Source organism: Erpetoichthys calabaricus, chromosome 3 (genome assembly GCF_900747795.2).
Source record: "Erpetoichthys calabaricus chromosome 3, fErpCal1.3, whole genome shotgun sequence".
NCBI classification, from domain to species: domain Eukaryota; kingdom Metazoa; phylum Chordata; class Cladistia; order Polypteriformes; family Polypteridae; genus Erpetoichthys; species Erpetoichthys calabaricus.
This window is the reverse complement of record NC_041396.2, coordinates 102,043,681-102,066,322: the sequence shown is the minus strand read 5'-3', so window position 1 is coordinate 102,066,322 and position 22,642 is coordinate 102,043,681. Positions and strand designations below refer to the sequence as shown.

General features: G+C 38.5%; 1 protein-coding gene across 1 annotated transcript in view; it reads right to left on the bottom strand.

Moving 5' to 3' along the window:
* Window positions 1-22,642, bottom strand: part of rnf217 (ring finger protein 217) — a 151,938-nt gene that overhangs the window by 6,467 nt on the left and 122,829 nt on the right. The window contains exon 5 of the mRNA XM_028797245.2: window positions 4,039-4,110. Within this exon, the coding sequence (XP_028653078.2) occupies window positions 4,039-4,110 (72 nt within the window). The remainder of the gene's footprint in view (window positions 1-4,038; window positions 4,111-22,642) is intronic.

Genomic DNA, 22,642 nt, shown 5'->3' with positions numbered 1-22,642 from the left:
GCTTCCCCAAAGAGGTGGTATTAGTGTTTGTTGTTGTGCAAGTGTTCACTCTGAGGATGTCAGATTTGCGATTAAGAAGCTTGGCCCAGTAAAGTGTAAAGTGTCAGTCGTTGAAGGGGTTTTCCTAAATATACGAATTTTCATGATATTACAATAGGATGACTTTTAAAAGTAGATTGATTTTCGCCCACATAAAATCTGTTGCTGGGGAGACGCCACACATACAATAATCAGCTGCACGCCAGCACAGATTAAAATACTTGCTGGGGAACTGCACAGTACTTGCTGGAGAGACGCCACAGCAAGCTAAAATAAAGAGGCAGGATAGGAGATCTTCAAACAGACACAACACATCAATCAACAGCCACACAGGAGAGGATAAATGTAATATTAATTATACTTACTGTATTGTCATATACGTTTCTATTTTATTTTTATTATTTTACTTTAGGCTTCTTGCAAAAATATTTTTGACAAAAAAAAAAAAAAAGAAAAATTAAGACTAGAAACTAGAATGAGGTCAAGGTCCCTTGCCATTTAATATAGACTGTTCCTACTAATGTTTATGCACTACTGTTCTAGCGCCCGTTATTGTAATGGGCTTAATGTCTAGTGAGTGTATAGTTGTTCAAAACTAAAATATGCAGATTAGTTTTCTTGGTAGAATAATGGGCTACTCCCATTAAAATGGATTGAGCCCAGAAATGAGGGACTAGAATATAAACTTAAAAAACAAGTAACAAGTATTCGCATAATATCTTCAAGGAATATGACAGGAATAACGTGAGTGACAAAAATGGGAAATCACCTAAAACACTGTCTACTGTATTTCCTACATTAACAAGTGTTTGGAAACAATTTAACAGTCTATAAGACTTGAAAGAAGTAAGGATGTTATTAACAGATAATGTGAACCTAAGTGATTCCACTTTTCCAATTAAATGTGCAAACATTTCGAACACCCGGCAACAGAGGACTCCAAAATAATATTAAGGAAAGAATTCAGAAAGTTCTATTAAATAGAAATTGAGGATTTATACTGATTAGCATTAGGAAAAGAAGTAAAAAAAATACTTAGTTTTAATATTTATAACATCATTATTTATTCTGTTCAATACAGTCCTACCTTAATTTGATTGTATTAATTTGTTTCATACAACTTTATCTCTGACCATAATTTCAGTTATTTTCTAAAGACTAGCAAAAAAAACTTATTGCTCTGTAATTACTGAAAGCCATGGGTGGAGTTTAAGGAACAGATGCACTATGTGACTGAAATAAGTCTGAAATAACTGGAATTAGCCACAGCTAATTTAAATATGTTGATAATCAACAATATGGCACAAAGTGACACAGTGGTAGCACTGCTGCCTCCCAGCAGGGATACTGGGGGTTGTGCTCCGGTTGCTCCCTGCATGGAGAATGTGAATGGATCAGCATGGGGTTGCTCCAGTTTCCTTCCATGCAGATTAGGTGACAAGATGGTAAACTGTCCAAAGTTAGTGTCTATGTTTGTTTACACTGTGATGGATGGGCTTTTTGTTCAGGGGTTGCTCCTGCCTGAGCCTGCTGCTTGTGAAGACCGGCTCCAGCTGCCTCCTGCCCTGGATAAGTGGGTTTAGAACAGGCACCACAGAAATCTGTGCGGCCTGCATGACAGATCCTAGTTAGTACTATACTTGTACAAAATGATTACTATCGTTTGTGATCGAATCATTCTGCATTTTCAGCGTTACTTATTGACTTTTCTTATTTCCACCATCTGACAAAAGCACACTTTCCCCATGGCATTATGGTACCGGAAACGTCATCTGCTTGTATAGTTGCAGCTGTGGTGTCAGCTCCTTGATACCCTAGGCATGACACTGCCCCCCACGAGACTTGACCACAGTTAATGAGCCGTGACGTCGCAACTGAAGTGCTAGGCTGTAGCAGCCTGGCAGGCTACACTACTGGCTGGGCTGCTGAGACTGGCCACTGGGCAGAACTGACCATCACGAGTAGTAATATCTCGCATATTTTCACATTTCTTTGCTCTAGTTTTATGTAATTTTGTGCTAGTATTGTAATGAACAGTTAGTGCAGACTACAGCTGAAGATCTGAAGTGGACGCGAGAAGTTGGTGAGTTGTTTATTAACAAATTTTTGTGATTTTGAGTTTGTAAAATTAGTGTAGGTCAGGGGGCTTTTTACATATCGGCTTATTTTACAATATAAACTTTGAAGTAAACTTAGTAAAGTAAAATTTTGAGCAGCACAATGCCAAAAATTTACTTTACAATGCATAAATTGCTAGGCCTATGTCTTTGTCATTTAATTTAAAACAAAATATCTGAAATTGCAGTATGAAGGGTACAATGACCTCGACCAAGTTGGTGTGCCAGGCTTGTATGCTTACCTGCCACCCTTGTATGTGCAGATCCGTAAGCTGGCATCGAGACTACCGCCTATGTTCGGAAGCATTTATCTTTGTGAGCAACTGTTTTCGTTAATGAAAGCTACCAAAACCCCACATCGCTCAAGACTTAGTGTCGAGCATCTTTCATCCCTCATAAAAGTTGCAGCTGCACAAGATTTCAAGCCTGATATTGACGAACTGGTTAATAATGAGAGATGCCAAGTGTCGTGACAAAAGAAAGATCTCAGACTGTAAGACTCCTATATAAAGACCTAGCTAAGAGGCTAAGACTAACTGTACGCTGTTGTACAGAGATTGTATGTAAATAAATTGCTATTATTTAAACTTTGTTACATTTTTTAAAGTTTTCAGTATTGGAAAGAAAGCCACAGTAACTTTGTATAATAGTATTTGTTACAGTGCGGCCCGCTGACGCACATATGGCAGTCGAAGCGGCCCACCAATGGTAGTGAGTTTGACGTGCCTGGTTTAGAGGATGGATAGATCAGTTAATACTAAAATTACTGTTTCTTTACACATATGATAGCCACTCCTGTTGGTAAAGGGCAGATCCTCAGTTGTCATCAAAAGCAACTGAAACATTAGTGTGTGCGTGCCAGGTGTGTATGCCTGATTGAACAAAGAGCAGCATGGCAGTCTGAGAAAATCTGTCACATGTCGCACTCAACACTGTGACACAATATTTAAAAAACAGAAAAGAGATATCAGTTTCTTTTATGAAGCAAACAAATAAAAAGAAAATGCTCCAGTTTTCAAATCTGATAACAAAGCTCCTGAACACAACTGAACGTTTCACTATACAAACATTTTCTAGCTTGTTAAAATAATTAAGTGCCTATTTTGTCACAATTACAATATATAGAGAAAGAAACAAACAGTGTTTTCTGTCATTACAGTATTTGTGCATGTTTTCTTAATTTCAAAGTTTTAAATGTGTTAATTAACGTAAAGGAGATTTAATTCAAATTGTATATTTATATTACAAATAATTTACCATACTTGGCATGGAACAGGAGGTAGACATGTAGCAGCACATTTGAGACTCTTAAAAAGTGTAATAATTTTTTATGGCTCATCAGAATTTAAATATCAAACTGTTCATCTGACTGCCTTTGGGAATCTGACCATTATGCTTCAAAATTAAGCACAAAGCTCATTGTTATTTCTGTCTGAGATATTTCGCTCGTTTCTATTTTTGTATATCATAGAAAAATTATATTTTACTCATTTCCTGTACATTTTGCTTGATGGTCTTTATGCATCTTTCTTAGCACCTTGTCTTTTTTGTAACATTTATAAAGTAGTATTGAAAAATTATTTAGTGTTTCTCTTGCATCCACTTTAATTTTTCCTCAAAAGTGTAAAATATTTTTTGAGCTTTAATACGGAGTACTAAATCAAATTTTCAACTTAGTTTTTTATATCTAACTTTTCAAATCTTAAACATTCCTGGAAATATACACACATAAAGCAATATCAACAAAAAGCTGAGTTTTTTCTAATTAAACAAAATTGCTATGCAATATTTTAATGAAATTTTGAGACAGTTTGTAATATATTTTAATTCATTATAATATTGTAAGGCTATATTTAACATAAAGGAAATGGCCCTTACTTACCTATTCCAAGAGCTAGAGCTCCCAACACAAACACTAGCACTATTACAACAGGAGCCACAAGGATTTTTCCAGCTGAAAATACAAAGAAAAGGCATTAGTTACATCTTGCAGATTTATATTCTTAAGACAAAATATACATCTAATATACTGTATAAAGTTGAATATGTGTTTGTCCATTTTTCAAATCCACTATGTTGAACCTACAGTATGTCGATCAAATTTTGCACATATTCTCCGTTTGTACAGTAGAGCATCAAAAGCTGGGTATAATTTGGAAATTTAGTTGGTGTCCCTACTCCAGGTAACACTGCTAGATATATCTCAGCACATCTCCCAAATGGAACATTGCAAACTGGATTTAGACTTTCATTTCAAAATTGACTTTTTTTTTTAGTACAAAAAGCCACATACAAAAATGTATCGAGAAAAGAGGTTAACTTCTCATATAGTATACTTTTTAACATTCTAATTTAGTGTTTATTTGGTATAATGTTTCCATTTTCATTAAAGGGTTTTTATATTCTACAGAATTGTATACTACAGTCTAGAGATAAACTCTCTAATAATACTGGTTGGTCCTTGCGATTCACTGGTTTATGATTCATAGATCCACCTATTTGTAGGTTTGTCATCAATAATTAAATGTAATTTATTTTGCAAGTTTTGCAACCTACTGCAGAACACCACAAATGAATGCAGTAGCAGCGCTAGTTAAATGAACTGCAAATCCTAGCAAATCCAGGAGTACTGTGTCATTCAACAGCTTTGGCATTTGCCATGAGGACTGCTGTGTGAAACAAGATGAGGGAGCTAGTTTTAAAAGTTAGACATAAGAAGCCGACAGGACTGCAACTGGAGGAGTGTTTATGTTTCAAAAGTTTCACTGCACAACTGGACCCAATTACATGCACCAGATTACAGTTTTCTCTGGATTTATTTATGTTATTTTCCTGTGCCCGCTTGTTCGTATGATTTTGTGTGGACTATAAAACAACTTCCACAAATCTTCACTTACATCAGCATCAAGGTAGGACAAAAGTTCACATAACTTTCAAGAGGCTGTTCTCAGGGGATTTCACTTCATAACTACACAACAATCATCTGCACCTATGAAACTGGATTGTGTCGTGAGCATTTACCATTTTGTGTTGAATGTTTTGTTGGGATTTCTTTTGTTTCTGTAATATTAATCATTTCTGTTGTTTACTGTGATAAATATAAACACAGGTGTAGTATTATAAGTTAAAATGTGTAAAAAGTTACAGTTCACTAAAGGACTGCTGAACTATGCACTTTGCCTTGAGAGACGCCAAACATCTTTGTTTTGTCAGCCAGCCTCACAAATTTGAATTGCTTGTGCAGTGATCATTCTATCTTGCATTTCTCACAACATTTTTTTTTATCTTTACTGTAATAAATTTAGAATATACTGTACAGTGATCATCGACCTAAAAATTTTTTGTGGAGGTCCAGCATCTCTAACCCCTGCAAATCTCAATGGATAACTGTATATACTTGTACAAAAATAAAACAATTCGATGAGGACAGGCCAATCAGCCAAAGAAATCTCATGAACTGATTTTCCTAACATTTGGGAATGTGGGAATAAAATTAAGATATGGTTATGTGTGGATTTTATGACTTCTGTGAATGTGCTTAAAATGTGCCATATTAAAATTGTTTCTTGTATATTTATTCTGCTAAAATACTTTGAAATATACAGTACTGTGCAAAAGTTTTAGGCAGGTGTGAAAAATGCTGTAAACAAAGAATGCTTTCAAAAATGGAAGTGTTAATCATTTATTTTCATCAATCAACAAAATGCAGTGAATGAACAAAAGAGAAATCTAAATCAAATCAATATTTGGTGTGACCACCCTTTGCCTTCAAAACAGCATCAATTCTTCTAGGTACATTTGCACACAGTTTTTGAAGGAACTCGGCTGGCAGGTTGTTCCAAACATCTTGGAGAACTAACCACAGATCGTCTCTGGATGTAGGCTTCCTCACATCCTTCTGTCTCTTCATGTAATCCCAGACACACTCGATGTTGAGATCAGGGCTCTGTGGGGGCCATACCATCACTTCCAGGACTTCTTGTTCTTCTTTACGCTGAAGATAGTTCTTAATGACTTTGGCTATATGTTTGGGGTCGTTGTCCTGCTGCAGAATAAATTTGGGGCCAATCATACGCCTCCCTGATGGTATTGCATGATGGATAAGTATCTGCCTGTAATTCTCAGCATTGAGAACACCATTAATCCTGACCAAATCTCCAACTCCATTTGCAGAAATGCAGCCCCAAACGTTCAAGAAACCTTCAACATGCTTCACTGTTGCCTGCAGACACTCATTATTGTACCACTCTCCAGCCCTTCAACGAATAAACTGCCTTCTGCTACAGCCAAATATTTCAAATTTTGACTCATCAGTCCAGAGCACCTGCTGCCATTTTTCTGCACCCTAAGTTCCTATGTTTTCATGCATACTTGAGTCGCTTGGCCTTGTTTCCACGTCGGAGGTATGGCTTTTTGGCTGCAACTCTTCCATGAAGACCACTTCTGGCCAAGCTTCTCTGGACAGTAGATGGGTGTACCTGGGTCCCACTGGTTTCTGCCAGTTCTGAGCTGATGGCACTGCTGGACATCTTCCAGTTTCTAAAGGGTAATAAGTTTGATGTGTCTTTCATCTGCTGCACTAAGTTTCCTTGGCCGACCACTGCGTCTACGATCCTCAGCATTGCCCGTTTCTTTGTGTTTCTTCAAAAGAGCTTGAACAGCACATCTTGAAACCCCAGTCTGCTTTGAAATCTTTGTCTGGGAGAGACCTTGCTGATGCAGTATAACTACCTTGTGTCTTGTTGCTGTGCTCAATCTTGCCATGACATGAAACTGTCTTCCACAACCTCACCTTGGTAGCAGAGTTTGCCTGTTCCTCACCCAGTTTTAAGCCTCCTACACAGCTGTTTCTGTTTCAGTTAATGACTGTGTTTCAACCTACATGTGACATTGATGATCATTAGCACCTGTTTGCTACAATTGGTTGATCATACACCCGACTATAATCCTACAAAATCCCTGACTTTGTGCAAGTGTACCTATAAGAGTTGATGCTGGTTTGAAGGCAAAAGGTAGTAACACCAAATATTGATTTGATTTAGATTTTTCTTTTGTTCGCTCACTTTGCATTTTGTAAATTGATAACAATAAACAATCATTATTTATATTTCTGAAAGCATTCTTTGTTTACAGCATTTTTTCAAACCTGCCTACTTTTGCACAGTACTGTATGTTGTGTTATTATTACTAAATACTAACAGCAGCCCCTACATGGTAATAAACAGTGAAATAAGAGACAGAGACACCACACCAATTAGCGGATTCAGCACTATCGTGCAGGTGTATTTATTATTTAACTCAAAAAAGGCAAATGGACAACAATGGCTCACTTGAAAAAACCTCCAAAAGGAAAAACTACGTACTGACAGAAGTCACAATGCACCTCTCCTTAATTTCTGCTCATTAATGAACCACAATCTCACTCACCACACCTAGTTCACCTGAATGGCTGAATCCTTGTGAACGCCTCTCCACTATGAAGTCTCCTGTTTGGCAAACCAGACTCTCTTTCCTTTCTATCTGTGGCTCCCCTATATAAATCCCATTCTGAGGATTTTTGTCATACCCTCTTGCAAAACATTTATATAAGTGGTAGAAAAGATACTGTTATTCTGAAAAAAAAAAAAAATTCTTTCCAGGAAGCAGGGTCCAGCCTTGCACTTTTTCTGCTGGCTATGACAATATCAGAGGTTGCCAGTTAGCAAACCACAGCCAAGGTCTAAACCTAGAGGTGATCTAAATAAACAATATGTTTGAAAAATGGCAGAACCTGCAAAAGTCTTCCAAATGCTGTGTCTTGTACAATGACAATTAATCCCTTCATGCAACACAAACATTCATTCTATTTCTCAGGGAATAGGTAGTTTCCATGCAAGACACAAGCAAGCACACAGACATCGTCAAGCAGAGATGAGAAGCTTGTTCAAATATTAGAAAAGTAGACAATGAAAATGGAGTATTTTTAGATTAGTGGACCATTAAATATGCCTTTACACTCCTTGCAGCAAGAGTCTATTGTAGTTGTGAATTATTGCAGCACAAAAGACACAATCACTTTGCAGAAACGTACGCACACAAGTCAGAGGTAACAGCACACCAAACAAATGATCTCAGGGTCCAGTACAATTGGTTCATCAGGGTGGTAAAATAAAAGTTGAGCTGAAGAAAGAAAGAAGAAAATCAAGCAAAATACTTCACAACTTGAAGTAACCACTGAACAATGCACAGCTTTGGCGTGTAATAAATAACTGATAAACACAATAACTACTAAATATGTGATATTTTACAACGCAATAAATTAGATTAGATTATTTATTTATAAAAGCACATTTAATACAACAGAGGTTGCGCCAAAGTGCTGTACAAAAAAGCATTAAAGTAAACACAAAACAAACAATCATGCAAAAGCAGATTAATAGAACAACCAATTGTAACCTCCACCACAATCCCATCATACACAATGAAAGACAGAAGAAAACAAGTAAGTCTTAAGCCGACTTTTAAAAACCTCGATCGAGGATGAAGACCTGATGTGCATAGGCAAGTCATTCCAAAGCCTAGGAGCAACAACTGAAAAAGCTCGGTCTCCACTCCAGACTTCAGCAGAGATCTTGGCACTACAAGGACCAGTCGTCTAGATGACCTCAGTGCTCTTGGTGGCACATAGAGGTGAAGGAGGTCACAGATGTATTTTGGAACAAGACCATGCAAGGCTTTAAAAACAAACAACAAGATTTTAAAATCAATGCGACACCTCACCGGTAGTGAGTGGAGAGAGGCTAAAATGGGGGAGATGTGATCCCTTTTTCTCGACCCAATCAAAAATCCAGCTGCCATGTTCTGAACCAGCTGAAGGCGCGACAGAGCAGATTTTGGCAGACCCACATATAAGGAATTACAATAATCTAGTCGAGATGTAATAAAGGCCTTCTGTGATAGAAAGGATTTTAGTTTAGAATTTTGTCTCAGTTGGTAAAAACTAGACTTTACTACCATGGAGATTTGTTTTTCAAATCTTAGTGATGACTCAAAGATGATACCTAGGTTTATGATATCATTATGAATCATTGCTGCCAAAGGTCCTAAGTGCATGCTGATTTCAACTGCAGATGTGGTATGACCAAAAATAATCACTTCTGTTTTATTTTTGTTTAATTGCAAGAAATTTTGTGCCATCCAATATTTAATATCCTCAAAGCATTTCAACAGTTTTTTTTTACAGATCAAGTGACGTCAGAACTAACTTTGAGGTACAGCTGTGTATCATCAGCATAACAATGATACGCGGCATCATGTTTGTAAAAGATGGCCCTCAAGGAGAGCAAATAAAGGGAAAATAGAAGGGGAGCCAGGATAGAACCTTGAGGGATGCCTTGTATGAGAGGAGCTGGCTAAGAGAAACTCCTATCTATGTTAACAAACCATAGATGTACATTTCAGGTAGGACACAAACCATTTCAGTGCACAGCCTTGAATGCCTACTTCATCCTCAAGCCGTTTTAACAGAACTCCAATGGTCCACTGTGTCAAATGCCGCACTGAGATCCAGCAAGACCAAGATTGCAGAAGAGCCAGAGTCCAAAGTTAATAGCATATCATTTGTTACAACCTTCAGCAGAGCCGATTAAGTACTATGAAGTTTTTTAAAACCTGACTGAAACACATCACATGCATTGTTATCCTCCAGATATGAAATTAACTGCAAAGAAACCACTTCTCCATAATTCTGGACAGAAAGGGGAGCTTAGAAATTGGCCTATAGTTTGAAACAGCTGTAGGATCAAGTGTGGGCTTTTTCAGAAAAGGCTGAACAATTGCATGTTTAAAGTTGTCTGGCATTATACTGGATTTTAGACAGTTGTTAATAATAGCTAACACATTTGGACTAAACACTCTAAAAGTATCTTTAAATAGGCATGCAGGTAAAATATCTAGTGGATAATTGGAAGGTTTCATATGCAGGATTATATCAGCTAGCTAGAAATAGGTTGAAAGGAAGTAAACTGTGCACTAGCCTCAGAGGGATTGGTGTCTTCCCACAGTAACCAACACTAGGAAGAATAATGCTGGAATGAATGGCTTGAATTTTATTTATAAAATAACCAGCAGCCCCGCGATTCTCGAAAGAATCGCAAATCCAAGAATGGCAATCACTTTCTGTTCCCTCCAATATTTGTAGGGATGAAATATCATGGAGGGTGGGTGCATCCACAGTGCCACTTACAGTATGGCGGCGACGTTGACGTACGATTCTGCTAGTCATGAGGCGTGTTTCAGAAGCGCGTTGTAGGCGCCTTCGTCTATTGTTTTTATCCATGCAGTCTCGCATTTGGCAGCGGCGGTAGTGTAAACAACTTGCCTGTTGCCTCTGGCATCTGTGCATATATACTGTACAATCAGGCGTGCACGCTGTACCTCAGGTTTAGTTTACAGGTCGTAGCCATACGGGCTCGTTTTTGTATTAGTAATCGTTGCGCTCCTTCATTTTGGAGCCGTGACTCCTTATTGTTTTTATCTATGCGGTCTCGTCTTTGTTGTTCTGTGGCTGTGTCGTTAGGTAGACATCGTTTACTGTTAGGAATCACAATTCAACTTACTTTTAATACTGATTGGTAGATGCAAAAGCAAATGAACTATTATAAGATCTAATGCACTCCATAAAGCTGTTACTTTCGGGTACATTGTTAGTCAAAAGCTTCCGTTCATATTCAGGATATTCATCCAAAGGAGGTAGCTTAACTTGACCTTTTTGACAACAACGTGTAAACTCATCAGTTGTAATGCCAGTTTTTTCTTCAAGGAAGTTACGTGAATGACAATGACTGCAAATGACACTCATTAATCCCAATGAATTTTCATGAATAGTGGACTCATTATAGAATGCGTTCTCAGCTAACTGGCGGAATTGTTCAGCGTCTGTCCGTCATTGCTGTCTTTGGCTTTTTCTTTGTTGGAATACTGAACGTCTTAAACCTTTTAAATGACTTTGTAGCCCTTCTGCAGTTTCTTTTTGGATCCGTGCCTGTCTTGCATGTAGTGTTTCAGAAACGCGTTGTAGGCACCTTCATTCATTGTTTTCATCCTCCATATGAGCTCGTTGTTGTATTTCCGTTACTTGAGGTGTTTCGTTTTGGAGCCGTGACTTCTTTGCTTCTGGTGTTTGTGAAGCGCGTTGTAGGAGCCTCCGTTTATTGTTTTTATCCATGCGGTCTCGTGTTTGTTTCTCTGTTACTGAATTACCGTTATGTGATTCAAACATGCCACACAGACTGCTGGAACAGTGGATTAGAGCAAGTTTAGTTTACAGGTTGTGTTGTTTGGGCGCCACCTACTGACTCTGGGAAGCCGCTGCGTTTGACTCTGGGGCGCCGTGGCGCAGTGCACATGTGCTTTGGTGCATCCGCTGTGCATAAATTAAACTGTCGTTTAGTAATATAGATTAAGAAAAAGCTCACAGGTCTCAGGCGTACTCTCAGGGAAGCCGCTGACAGGTGGGTTTAAGAGAGTGTTTATGGTGCTAAACAGCACCCTAGGTTTCGAGGCAGCATTCACAATTAAACACGATAAACCATGTGATTTTGCTGATCTCATAGCCTCTTGATAGGACTTCCAGCGACTTAAGAATTTCATAAGAGACCTGCAGTTTGTCCTTTTTCCACCTCCGTTCAGCGTGCCTGCATTCCTGTGAGCGCACGAGTGGCCTTATTTAGCCAGGGCTGAACACTGGCTTTTTCCTTGGCTCTCCTTAACTTTAAGGGTGTGACCAGATCCAGAGTATCTGTACAAGTGAGATTGAGAAGCTTAACTATATCAGTAATATCCTGACACACAGAGAGGGCTTCTAACACCAAGGGTAAATGACTGTCAGTAAAAACATCACAGAATTTCCTGTGTATAAAGCTGTATAAATGCTGACACAGCACGAAAAGTGCTGTGGTTTAGTGAAATTGATGGGCAGATACAAAAACTTAATTTCAAAAATAACTGCAAAATGATCAGAAATGCTGCGGTGGGTTGGCACCCTGCCCGGGATTGGTTCCTGCCTTGTGCCCTGTGTTGGCTGGGATTGGCTCCAGCAGACCCCCGTGACCCTATGTTCGGATTCAGCGGGTTGGATAATGGATGGATGGATGATCAGAAATGCCGACGTCAGAGATCTCCAGGTTGTTTGCAGGAAAGTCAAATGTCAGAACTAAGTCCAATGAATATCCTCCCTGATGTGTGGGATTTGACACCACTTGAGTGAAATTAAAAAAATCCACAAGTCTTAAAAAATCTTTAACCAGCGGTTTTGTCGGACAACAAACATGAATGTTAAAATCTCCCAGAATCAGCAATCTATCAACGTGTGACACCATAAAAGAACTCTGAAAACTCCGGCACAAAATCCTTATTATATCCAGGAGGTCTATAAACGAGTGCACACAATACAGGATTGGTAAGATCAATTTTAAACAGCTGAGCCTTAGAACTGGAGAAATTGTCTACAGTCAAAAGTCTACATTTAAAATGATTTTGCAATAGGAAATTGAATGAGAATCTGTGAGAACACTTTAAACATGTGTGAGAGGAGATATGTTATATTTGGCCATGAAAAAGATGGCCTCAAGAAAAATAAGACAAGGCTAAAGTGGGTAAGAGATTACCAAAAATGTATGAGTGAAAAAAAAAAAAAAAAAAAGTGTGCCCTGTGTATATATTTATCAGATAGGAAAATGGTCCTAAACTGATACAAAAATTTCAGAGTGGCACAGGTTTGGTCCTACTCACAAAAGCATTTTATCAATTTTACCTAATTTAGGAAACTACTCCTAATGTCTCCAGGATATAGGAGAGCTTGTAAGGTATCCTAACTTGATAGGAGGTGCCTGAATATTTCCTTAAGAGTGGGCAAATATAAAGCAAGCTATATTCATTAAATTCAGCGTGCCCATAAATATCATTGCTGCAAATGTGGATGACCACACATACATGAATCACAAGTGATATTGCAGTACTGATACACAGGTGGTCATGAATGCAAAATGTACTGCAGTAGCCAACACATTACCCTGAAGATAAGCAGGGCAGGATGGTTGACTGACAGCATAATGTCACACAGGTACACTTAAGTCTACATACCACAAACCCCTGGAACAGTCATGTTACAGTTTACAAACTCTGGAAGGTTCAAAAAGGCAGTTGGAGACCCCCAAGGTACTGGAAAAATTTAACCTGGCAGAAGGTAAAGGGGATCACAAAGAGAAGCACAACACATGATTCCTGAAGACGATGGAAAACTGAACACCATTTCAGCAACGGCACCGTGACTAGTTTCAATTAAGTGTTATTTTTACGAGATATTTCCCATGGCCATAAAAGCAGGAAAAGCGTTTCTTCCGAAAGTTTGGTTATGGATCATTGCTAAATAAAGCTGTCTGCTCTTGGGTCCAACTCTCATTCGGTGCGTGCATGTGTGTTTGTGTCTCTGTTTTTCCATCGGGTCCATTCGACGCGCGTGTGTGTGTTTGTGTCTCTGTCTTTCCATCTTGGTACACATTACAATATTATTTTTGATGTTTTTGCGAAGTGGCAACAAATCATCCAATCTTACTTTGTTTTTCTTCTTCTTTGAATATATTTATTATTATCATTACCATATTTATCATCATCTTTGTGCTTCAAGCCACATCACTAGCAGAAAAAAAAATTTCATCATGAGTTAACACTTGTGATGCCGTAAAATCATGATGCTATTCATTCTCAAACTTGAACTCCTGACTCCTATTTTCAAAAATGCTTCTTATGCCCTACTCTGATGTAGGTCCAATTCTTATCCTAGTCACAAATTTTAGATTAGATTAGATACACTTCATTAATCCTATGGGGAAATTCAAATACATACAACAACAGAAACATAAAAAAAAAGAATTCAGACTCACAGGACAGATAATACAGCCAATCAATCACCTGATAAATAATAAACAAACAAACGTCAATGAAAACAAAGGGTGGAAGCACTGAATTGCCAGATAGCAGTGGGCAGAAATTGTTTTTTATTACAATTCCTAAGTAATTCTGAGACGCTTGGTAAATATGAGGATTGGCCTGAAAAAATCTATTTCTGCTATGACAAGAGAGTGCTAGTTTGAGATTTTAATGTAAACAGAATAAATTAATTGATTTATCCTTTTTAGTGTATTAAGAGTACAAGCTAGTTGTGGAAGTTTTTCTTGGCACACTTTAGGATTCTTTAATACTGAATATGCGTCATTGGATTGCCACAGTTTAACTAACATTCTTGCTGACACACTCTGTTTGGTCGCAGTTTTTTCAAATCGATACTTTCAGCAGGAAAATGTGCATTGTCACAAAGCAATTATAATCTTAAGCTTTTTGCATGGGCCTGATGGTAACTATGGTTTACTCCAGTTTCCTTCACAGTATCCAGAGCTCAAAGAAATGTAGCACCTTTGACAATGTCATATATAATGACCCATGATTATCGAAATGTTGACAAGAGCAGCAGATAAACTTCATCTTACCTCTGCCAGTACCAAAACTGACCCAGGTGAACTCCATCTTGTCTTTCACAATGCCAGATGATGTTATTTTTAAAAACTGACACTGATTAGATTATACTACGTTTATTTTTTTATCACGTAATTACATTCAATTATTTTGAACTCTTAACAATGATGTTTACATATTATTTCATTATTTGGCACTCTTTTGAGAATCACTCAAATATGCATACTGTATATCTCACTCTTTTAATTCAGGAAAGATGGAAATGACTCTGCTAAGACAGTCATTATTGTACCAGAGTGCGGCAATGCGTTGCACATTTATTAGCGCATGCAAAAAAAAAAAAAAACTCCACTGCGTGCTGTACATGTGACAATAATGATCACATAAACCTATAAGGGAAACTGTGTGTTAGGGATAGAGGGATTCAGGACAAGATATACCAGCGTCAGTTTTGCCTCTATGCTTTGCATCCAGTGCTTTAAAATTTGTCCTGTGGGAATTACAGCCTATTTTCACTTACTGTTGTCACGTGGACAATGAAAACAGGGAGCACCTTAACACTAGAATTACTAAACACCTGACACTGACTCAGTTTACTTTCCTGGAGAAAGTGGTTGTCTTGGAACAGAAGCTTGTCGATGTTGCATCCTCCTTTTCTTTTTCCATCGCCTTTTCTAGTAAGAAGCAACAACGAAGTTCCTTTGCAAGGTGAGCCATGAACACTCTTCTTTTCTCAGTGGACCCCATACATGCCTTGCACAGTACATGTTTGTTGATTGTCACCAGCTCAAGCTTGTTATAGCACAAGAAACCGGCCACCTGCATGTTCCTGCTCGCACGGAATAAGCTCACGCCTTCTGTTCCAAGACAGCCGCTTTCCCCAGGAAAGTAAACTGAGTCAGTGTCAGGTGCCCTTTCAATGTAATATGTACCAAAGCATAGAGAGAAGTGTGTACATTGCAATAGGTACACGTTGTAAATGTAGGACGGACATCTTTAAGTGTGTGTGAACTGTTAACATTTGAATTTGATGATTGCATATAGCGCTGAACTGACTTCTCTGTACTATTCTTTCCTCTGTATGTCCTGGAGTACAAAAGAAACACCACCATGCACCAAAATGTGGAGACTGGCAAGATCGGGGGAAAAAAAAAAACAAAACACAGGATCACTGATTACAACCGCAAGATTTTATGCGAATTAATATGAATAATGTTGCATCTGTGCCACAATGTTTTCCAAAATGTACTATACAGGTCATAAAATGAATAATTCCAAATATCATATATACCTATGTCTCTGTTTTTTGTTTTGTCAGTGAGGCTTTGACATCATGGACCATAAGGGCATACTTATACAACGTGAGCAGGAACACTCAGTGACAGTGAGATACGAATAAGGCAGATTCACCAGCATTTGTGTGTCAGCTTTTATCCATCCAGATCAGAGAATGTCCAGTTCCATTGTCTCAAAACAACACTCACATCTACAGTTATTCCCAGTTTTAAATAAAAACTAACAGCATCAGATCCCTAAGGGCCGGTAGTTTGTATCGTGATCGTGACTGAGAGAATAAAAGTGAAAAAAAAAAAATGATAACTTTTACAAATCCTATAAATTTACACCGGCTGTTACAGACACAAATCAAATGTATGTGTTTATTGTATTATATTAACAATAAGAGCAGCTCACTACTCAAAACGGTAAATATACGAGGCAGTCCAGATTGAACTGGGGGACTCTTGATTACAAGTCAGCAATTCTTACTGCTGCACCACGGAAACTGTTGTATCATCTTTGAACCTTTTGTGAAAGTGTTTATTTGATCTTTGGACTTCAGGCTTCACACGTCATACAGTTTATTTCTACATTTTGTCATTTATTACTAAAATATGAAAAACTTTTCTGTTTTAACAATGTGTTTACACAGATTATTATAGAAACGGAACACACATGAAATGCATGTGTTCAAAATAATGATCTATTATTTCCACTCTAAAACTCCAGCACTTCACTCCCAGATAATCAATGCATGAGTGGGGGGATGGAATAGTAAGCTGCTTGCTGCTTGTCTTGATCGGCACATTTACAAGACAAAAGACACTGACTGAGGTGTGAAGGGATTTACGGTGGGCTGGATTTATGAGTTTTTTCGTAGGCTTTGGTAATTCTAGTGTTAACACTGGCCAAGAAGGTACCAATCCACCTGAAAACAGTTCCCTAATAGCCAGGGCCGGATTAAGAGCTTTGGGGGCCGTAGCACATTTCAAATTTGGGGGCCCTTTTGGTCTGCATCATCTGAAGTTTAGATTCTGAACAGTTTAAACCGGACTATATAATTATTTTACTCTCGATTATAATAAGAATCTTATAATATTTATGTGAATTTTATGTGTTGGGCACCTAAAGTTTTGTTGTGTAAGAAATTTACAGTTTAAAAACGTAAAGATAATATTTTTAAAGACCAGTTTTTCAATGCTACACTTTTTCATTAAATATTGGGTCCACCATTTGGGGGCCCCCGAAATTGCGGGGCCCGTAGCATATGCTACATGTGCCTATTGGTTAATCTGGCACTGCTAATAGCATAACTTCCCTGTTTCTGTGCGAGTTTGTTTTTTGAGAGGAACTGCGCAAATTAATTTTTTTAAGAATTTTAGCACGGTCAGTAATTACTACACATTTGTTTCCATTACTTTAGAATTAAATTTTACCAAGCATTATGACATGCTATGTGTTCATCTATAGTGAGTTAAATTATTAACTGCCATTAGTCCTTTCTACTACTTACCAATAGTACTAGGGTGTTGTACTGTGTTATCCATTATGGATGTGGTGAGAAGTTAAGGAAAATGACACATTTTATTGGCTAACTAGAAAGATTACAATATGCAAGCTTTTGAGGCAACTCAGGCCCCTTCTTCAGACAAGATGTTACCGCTTACCAACAAATAACAATCCAAACTTTGCTGGCATATGAGGGTTGTAATGTGATTCAAGGTAAATTAGTACATCACAGGAGGAAAATTCTCACAAAATGCACAAAGCAAAATACAATTTCATCATGGTAAATGGATGAAAGAAAGTAGTTGGCACTATAATCTGGTTAAACAACAACAAAGTCGACTAGAATTCAGCCTGCTGTAACAAGTAATGTCCATCCAAAGCTACAGATTAAGCTTGTTCTATTTGTCTTTCATTTATTTATAGAAGCCGCTAAACAAAAACACATATTGTACATTGATATAAAACTGATTTTGAATGCAACTTTTATACTGTAAATTTAGATTTTGAACATTTGTGCACTGTAAAGTAGATAAAATCATAGTGCAATTTTGCATAACTGCTTTATTAGCCTGCTGCCAATCACTATCCATCAACTGAAAAAACAACACAAAAACAGGATTGGCATAATCTATTCTATGAAACTAGGGGGCTCCGCCCCCTGCTCGCTTCGCTCACCAACCCCTGGTCTTGGGTAACCCGAAATAGATTTGAAAGAGATTATTGTCTGTCTTGGTAATTGTTACATATGTATCATGTTCACCGTCACGACATCTGTAGGTCTATGTAATATATGTAAATGACAATAGCAGTTTAATTGTTATGTTATTTAAGTATAGAATGTCTTTGAGTTTGCGCAGATCTATGTATGAGATATATTGGAGTGTAAAGGTGTAGATGACGTACAAAGGATATCTTCATACACCACATTTGTAGTAAAGACGGCATGTTGTCCTTGAATTAGTTTTCCTTGGTATGGAGTTATTATAATCTTGACGTTAACGTCACATGCAGGCCGAACTCTTGAGAAGGCTACATAAAGTTGTCCATGTCTAAATACAGGCTCAGAGAGGTAAAGGCCGACTCTGTCCATGGTCTGTCCTTGGGATTTGTTGATTAGGTATACATTGTTTACTGTTAGTAATATGGATAATTGCACTCACTGTTAAAATTACTGTTAAAATTACCTATTTCCGTTAGTTGAACTCTTTCGTTTCTGAGCCGTGGCTCCTTCGCTTGCGGTGCATAGGCGCATGCGCCTTCCGTACTATCTCGTGTTTGACTATACTGTGTTCTGTGGATGTTTGGGGACTCCGTACTTTCTCTGGTTTGACTGTGGGGTGGGACGCAGAAACCTCTTCTGTTTGTGTTTTCTGTGAGTACTTATAGTGCTGTATTACTGTAATGTGATTTACATATGCTGTGGATTCCGGATCTTCTGTACTATCTCGGGTTTTTGCTTGCGGTGCTTTAGAAGCGCGTTGTAGGCGCCTGCACCTTCTGCACTATGTCGGGTTTGACTATGCTATGTAGTGTGGACGTGTAGGGTTTTGTACTCTCTTGAGAAGGCCACATAAAGTCGGTTAAGACTGTGTTGTGGTAATCCGTCCGGGTTAATGGTGTTTCTCGTTTTGGAGCCGTGACTGTGACTCCATTAAGTTATACGTTGTTTACTGTTGGTAACATGGATAATCGCACGTACTGTTAAAATTACTTATTTCCGTTAGCTGAGCTCTTTCGTTTCTGAGCCGTGGCTCCTTCGCTTGCGGTGTATAGACACATGCGCCCTCCGTACTATCTCGGGTTTGACTATGCTGTGTTTTGTGGACGTTTGGGGACTCCGTACTTTCTCTGGTTTGACTGTGGGGCGGGACGTCGAAGCCTCTTCTGTTTGTGTTTTCTGTGAGTACTTATAGTATTGTATTACTGTAATGTGATTCACATATGCTGTGGAGTCCGGATCTTTGGGGCTTCTGTACTATCTCGGGTTTTTGCTTGCGGTGCTTTCGAAGCGCGTTGTAGGCGCCTGCACCATCCGTACTATGTCGGGTTTGACTATGCTGTGTAGTGTGGACATGTAGGGTTCTGTACTCTCTTGAGAGGGCTACATACAGTTGTCCATGTGTAAAGTGCTTAATATTGTATTACTGTAATGTGATTCACATATGTTGTGGAGTCCGGATCTGTGGGGTTTCTGTACTATCTCGTGTTTATGCTTGCGGTGTGTTAGAAGCGCGTGGACCATGCTGCGTAGTGTGGACGTTTAGTTCAGAAGCGCGTTGTAGGCGCCTTACTATCTTTGTGGACCTGTGGGGCCTCCGTAGCCTCTTCCGTTTGACTCTGGGGTGCAGCGCAGAATCCTTTTTTGAGTGGCTGTGTCGTTAGTCGTTAGCTATGGGCGCGTTGTTGCTTCATTTCTTATTCACATTAGTTGAGCTCTTTCGTTTTTGGGCCGTGACTCCTTCGTTCGCGGTGGATCAGACTTCGCTTACGGTTTATGAGACGCGCGCTGTAAGCGCCTGCGCACTATGTCTCCTGGGTCCATCGCCGTGTACCTGCGTCCGTGCCTTCCGGTTTACCATTCTCGGTTAGTAATATGGATACAAGACTATACAGTGCATCCAGAAAGTATTCACAGCGCATCACTTTTCCACATTTTGTTATGTTACAGCCTTATTCCAAAATGATTAAATTCATTTTTTTCCTCAGAATTCTGCACAAAACACCCCATAATGACAACGTGAAAAAAGTTTACTTGAGGTTTTTGCAAATTTATTAAAAATAAAAAAACTGAGAAATCACATGTACATAAGTATTCACAGCCTTTGCTCAATACTTTGTCGATGCACCTTTGGCAGCATTATTACAGCCTCAAGTCTTGTTGAATATGATGCCACAAGCTTGGCACACCTATCCTTGGCCAGTTTCACCTATTCCTCTTTGCAGCACCTCTCAAGCTCCATCAGGTTGGATGGGAAGCGTCGGTGCACAGCCATTTTAAGATCTCTCCAGAGATGTTCAATCGGATTCAAGTCTGGGCTCTGGCTGGGCCACTCAAGGACATTCACAGAGTTGTCCTGAAGCTACTCCTTTGATATCTTGGCTGTGTGCTTAGGGTTGTTGTCCTGCTGAAAGATGAACTGTCGCCCCAGTCAGAGGTCAAGAGCGCTCTGGAGCAGGTTTTCATCCAGGATGTCTCTGTACATTGCTGCAGTCATCTTTCCCTTTATCCTGACAAGTCTCCCAGTTCCTGCCGCTGAAAAACATCCCCACAACATGATGCTGCCACCACCATGCTTCACTGTAGGGATGGTGCCAGGTTTCCTCCAAACGTGATGCCTGGCACTCACACCAAAGAGTTCAATCTTTGTCTCATCAGACCAGAGAATTTTCTTTCTCATGGTCTGACAGTCCTTCAGGTGCCTTTTGGCAAACTCCAGGCGGGGTGCCACGTGCCTTTTACTAAGGAGTGGCTTCCATCTGGCCACTCTACCATACAGGCCTGATTGGTGGATTGCTGCAGAGATGGTTGTCCTTCTGGAAGGTTCTCCTCTCTCCACAGAGGACCTGTGGAGCTCTGACAGAGTGACCATCGGGTTCTTGGTCACCTCCCTGACTAAGGCCCTTCTCTTCCGATCGCTCAGTTTAGATGGCCGGCCAGCTCTAGGAAGAGTCCTGGTGGTTTCAAACTTCTTCCACTTACAGATGATGGAGGCCACTGTGCTCATTGGGACCTTCAAAGCAGCAGAAATTTTTCTTTAACCTTCCACAGATATGTGCCTCGAGACAATCCTGTCTCTGAGGTCTACAGACAATTCCTTTGACTTCATGCTTGGTTTGTGCTCTGACATGAACTGTCAACTGTGGGACCTTATATAGACAGGTGTGTGCCTTTCCAAATCATGTCCAGTCAACTGAATTTACCACAGGTGGACTCCAATTAAGCTGCAGAAACATCTCAAGGATGATCAGGGGAAACAGGATGCACCTGAGCTCAATTTCGAGCTTCACAGCAAAGGCTGTGAATACTTATGTACATGTGCTTTCTCAATTTTTTTATTTTTAATAAATTTGCAAAAACCTCAAGTAAACCTTTTTCACGTTGTCATTATGGGGTGTTTTGTGTAGAATCCTGAGGGAAAAAAATGAATTTAATGCATTTTGGAATAAGGCTGTAACATAACAACATGTGGAAAAAGTGATGCACTGTAAATACTTTCCGGATGCACTGTATGTTCCCAAGAGAACTTGCCTATGCTATATGATGCAATATACATTTACTTCATCATGTGGATTTCATATAGTACATATAAATGCTCTTGGGAACATGTATAAATTTTGGGGGAAGCTTCGAAAACAATAAATAAATAAATAAATATGTAATTGGAAGATGCACTGTATTAATTGCTGTCCTATTTATTATATAATCCACAGCTAATGCTACAGAAATATAACATATACTGCACATTATTAACACAGTGCCTGTAAAACAAAATTAATAAAAATAACAGGTACAAACCTGTAAAAAGCTATCATTATTTTAACAGGTCAATAATTTGCAGTTTTTGGCAAAATGCCTTTAGGCAATCGTGCATTTACCATCTTTAACAACTATGTGGCAGTGTAGCTTGTAATTAAATATGAAGTTCACACTCAGGAGGACTAGATATTGAAATATCCCTGCGCCTCAAAATATAAAGAATAATACATGATGAAGCATATTACACTTGATGTGTGCTATGGTATTTGAGTGCAACAACAAAATAAAAAGATTAAAGTGATTGGTAAGGAAACATTAAATATGGAACAACAAAAAAGGGAGTGCAAACAATTTGACATACTTGCTAAACATATACATTTTTTAAATGAAAGGTGCCCCCTTTACTTGTTTATACAATGTATTTTACCAGAAAAATAAATTTTAAATACATTTTTAAAATCAATGAATTTATCCTGCAAATTCTTTGCTCCTATTAGTCTGTGTTCAGTTTAAGATTATTGTATCATATTTACTTATTGATTTTGATGACTCTGAATATTTTAAAAATAGAAGACAAATAGAAAAAAAGGCTTGCTGATACTGATAAATGGATTCAGTCGGTCTATAATGAATGAGAAATATTAGCTTCTCTAAAGTGTCATTCTTCATTATTGCATTAATTATACAACAAGAGTACAAGAACAAAATGAAA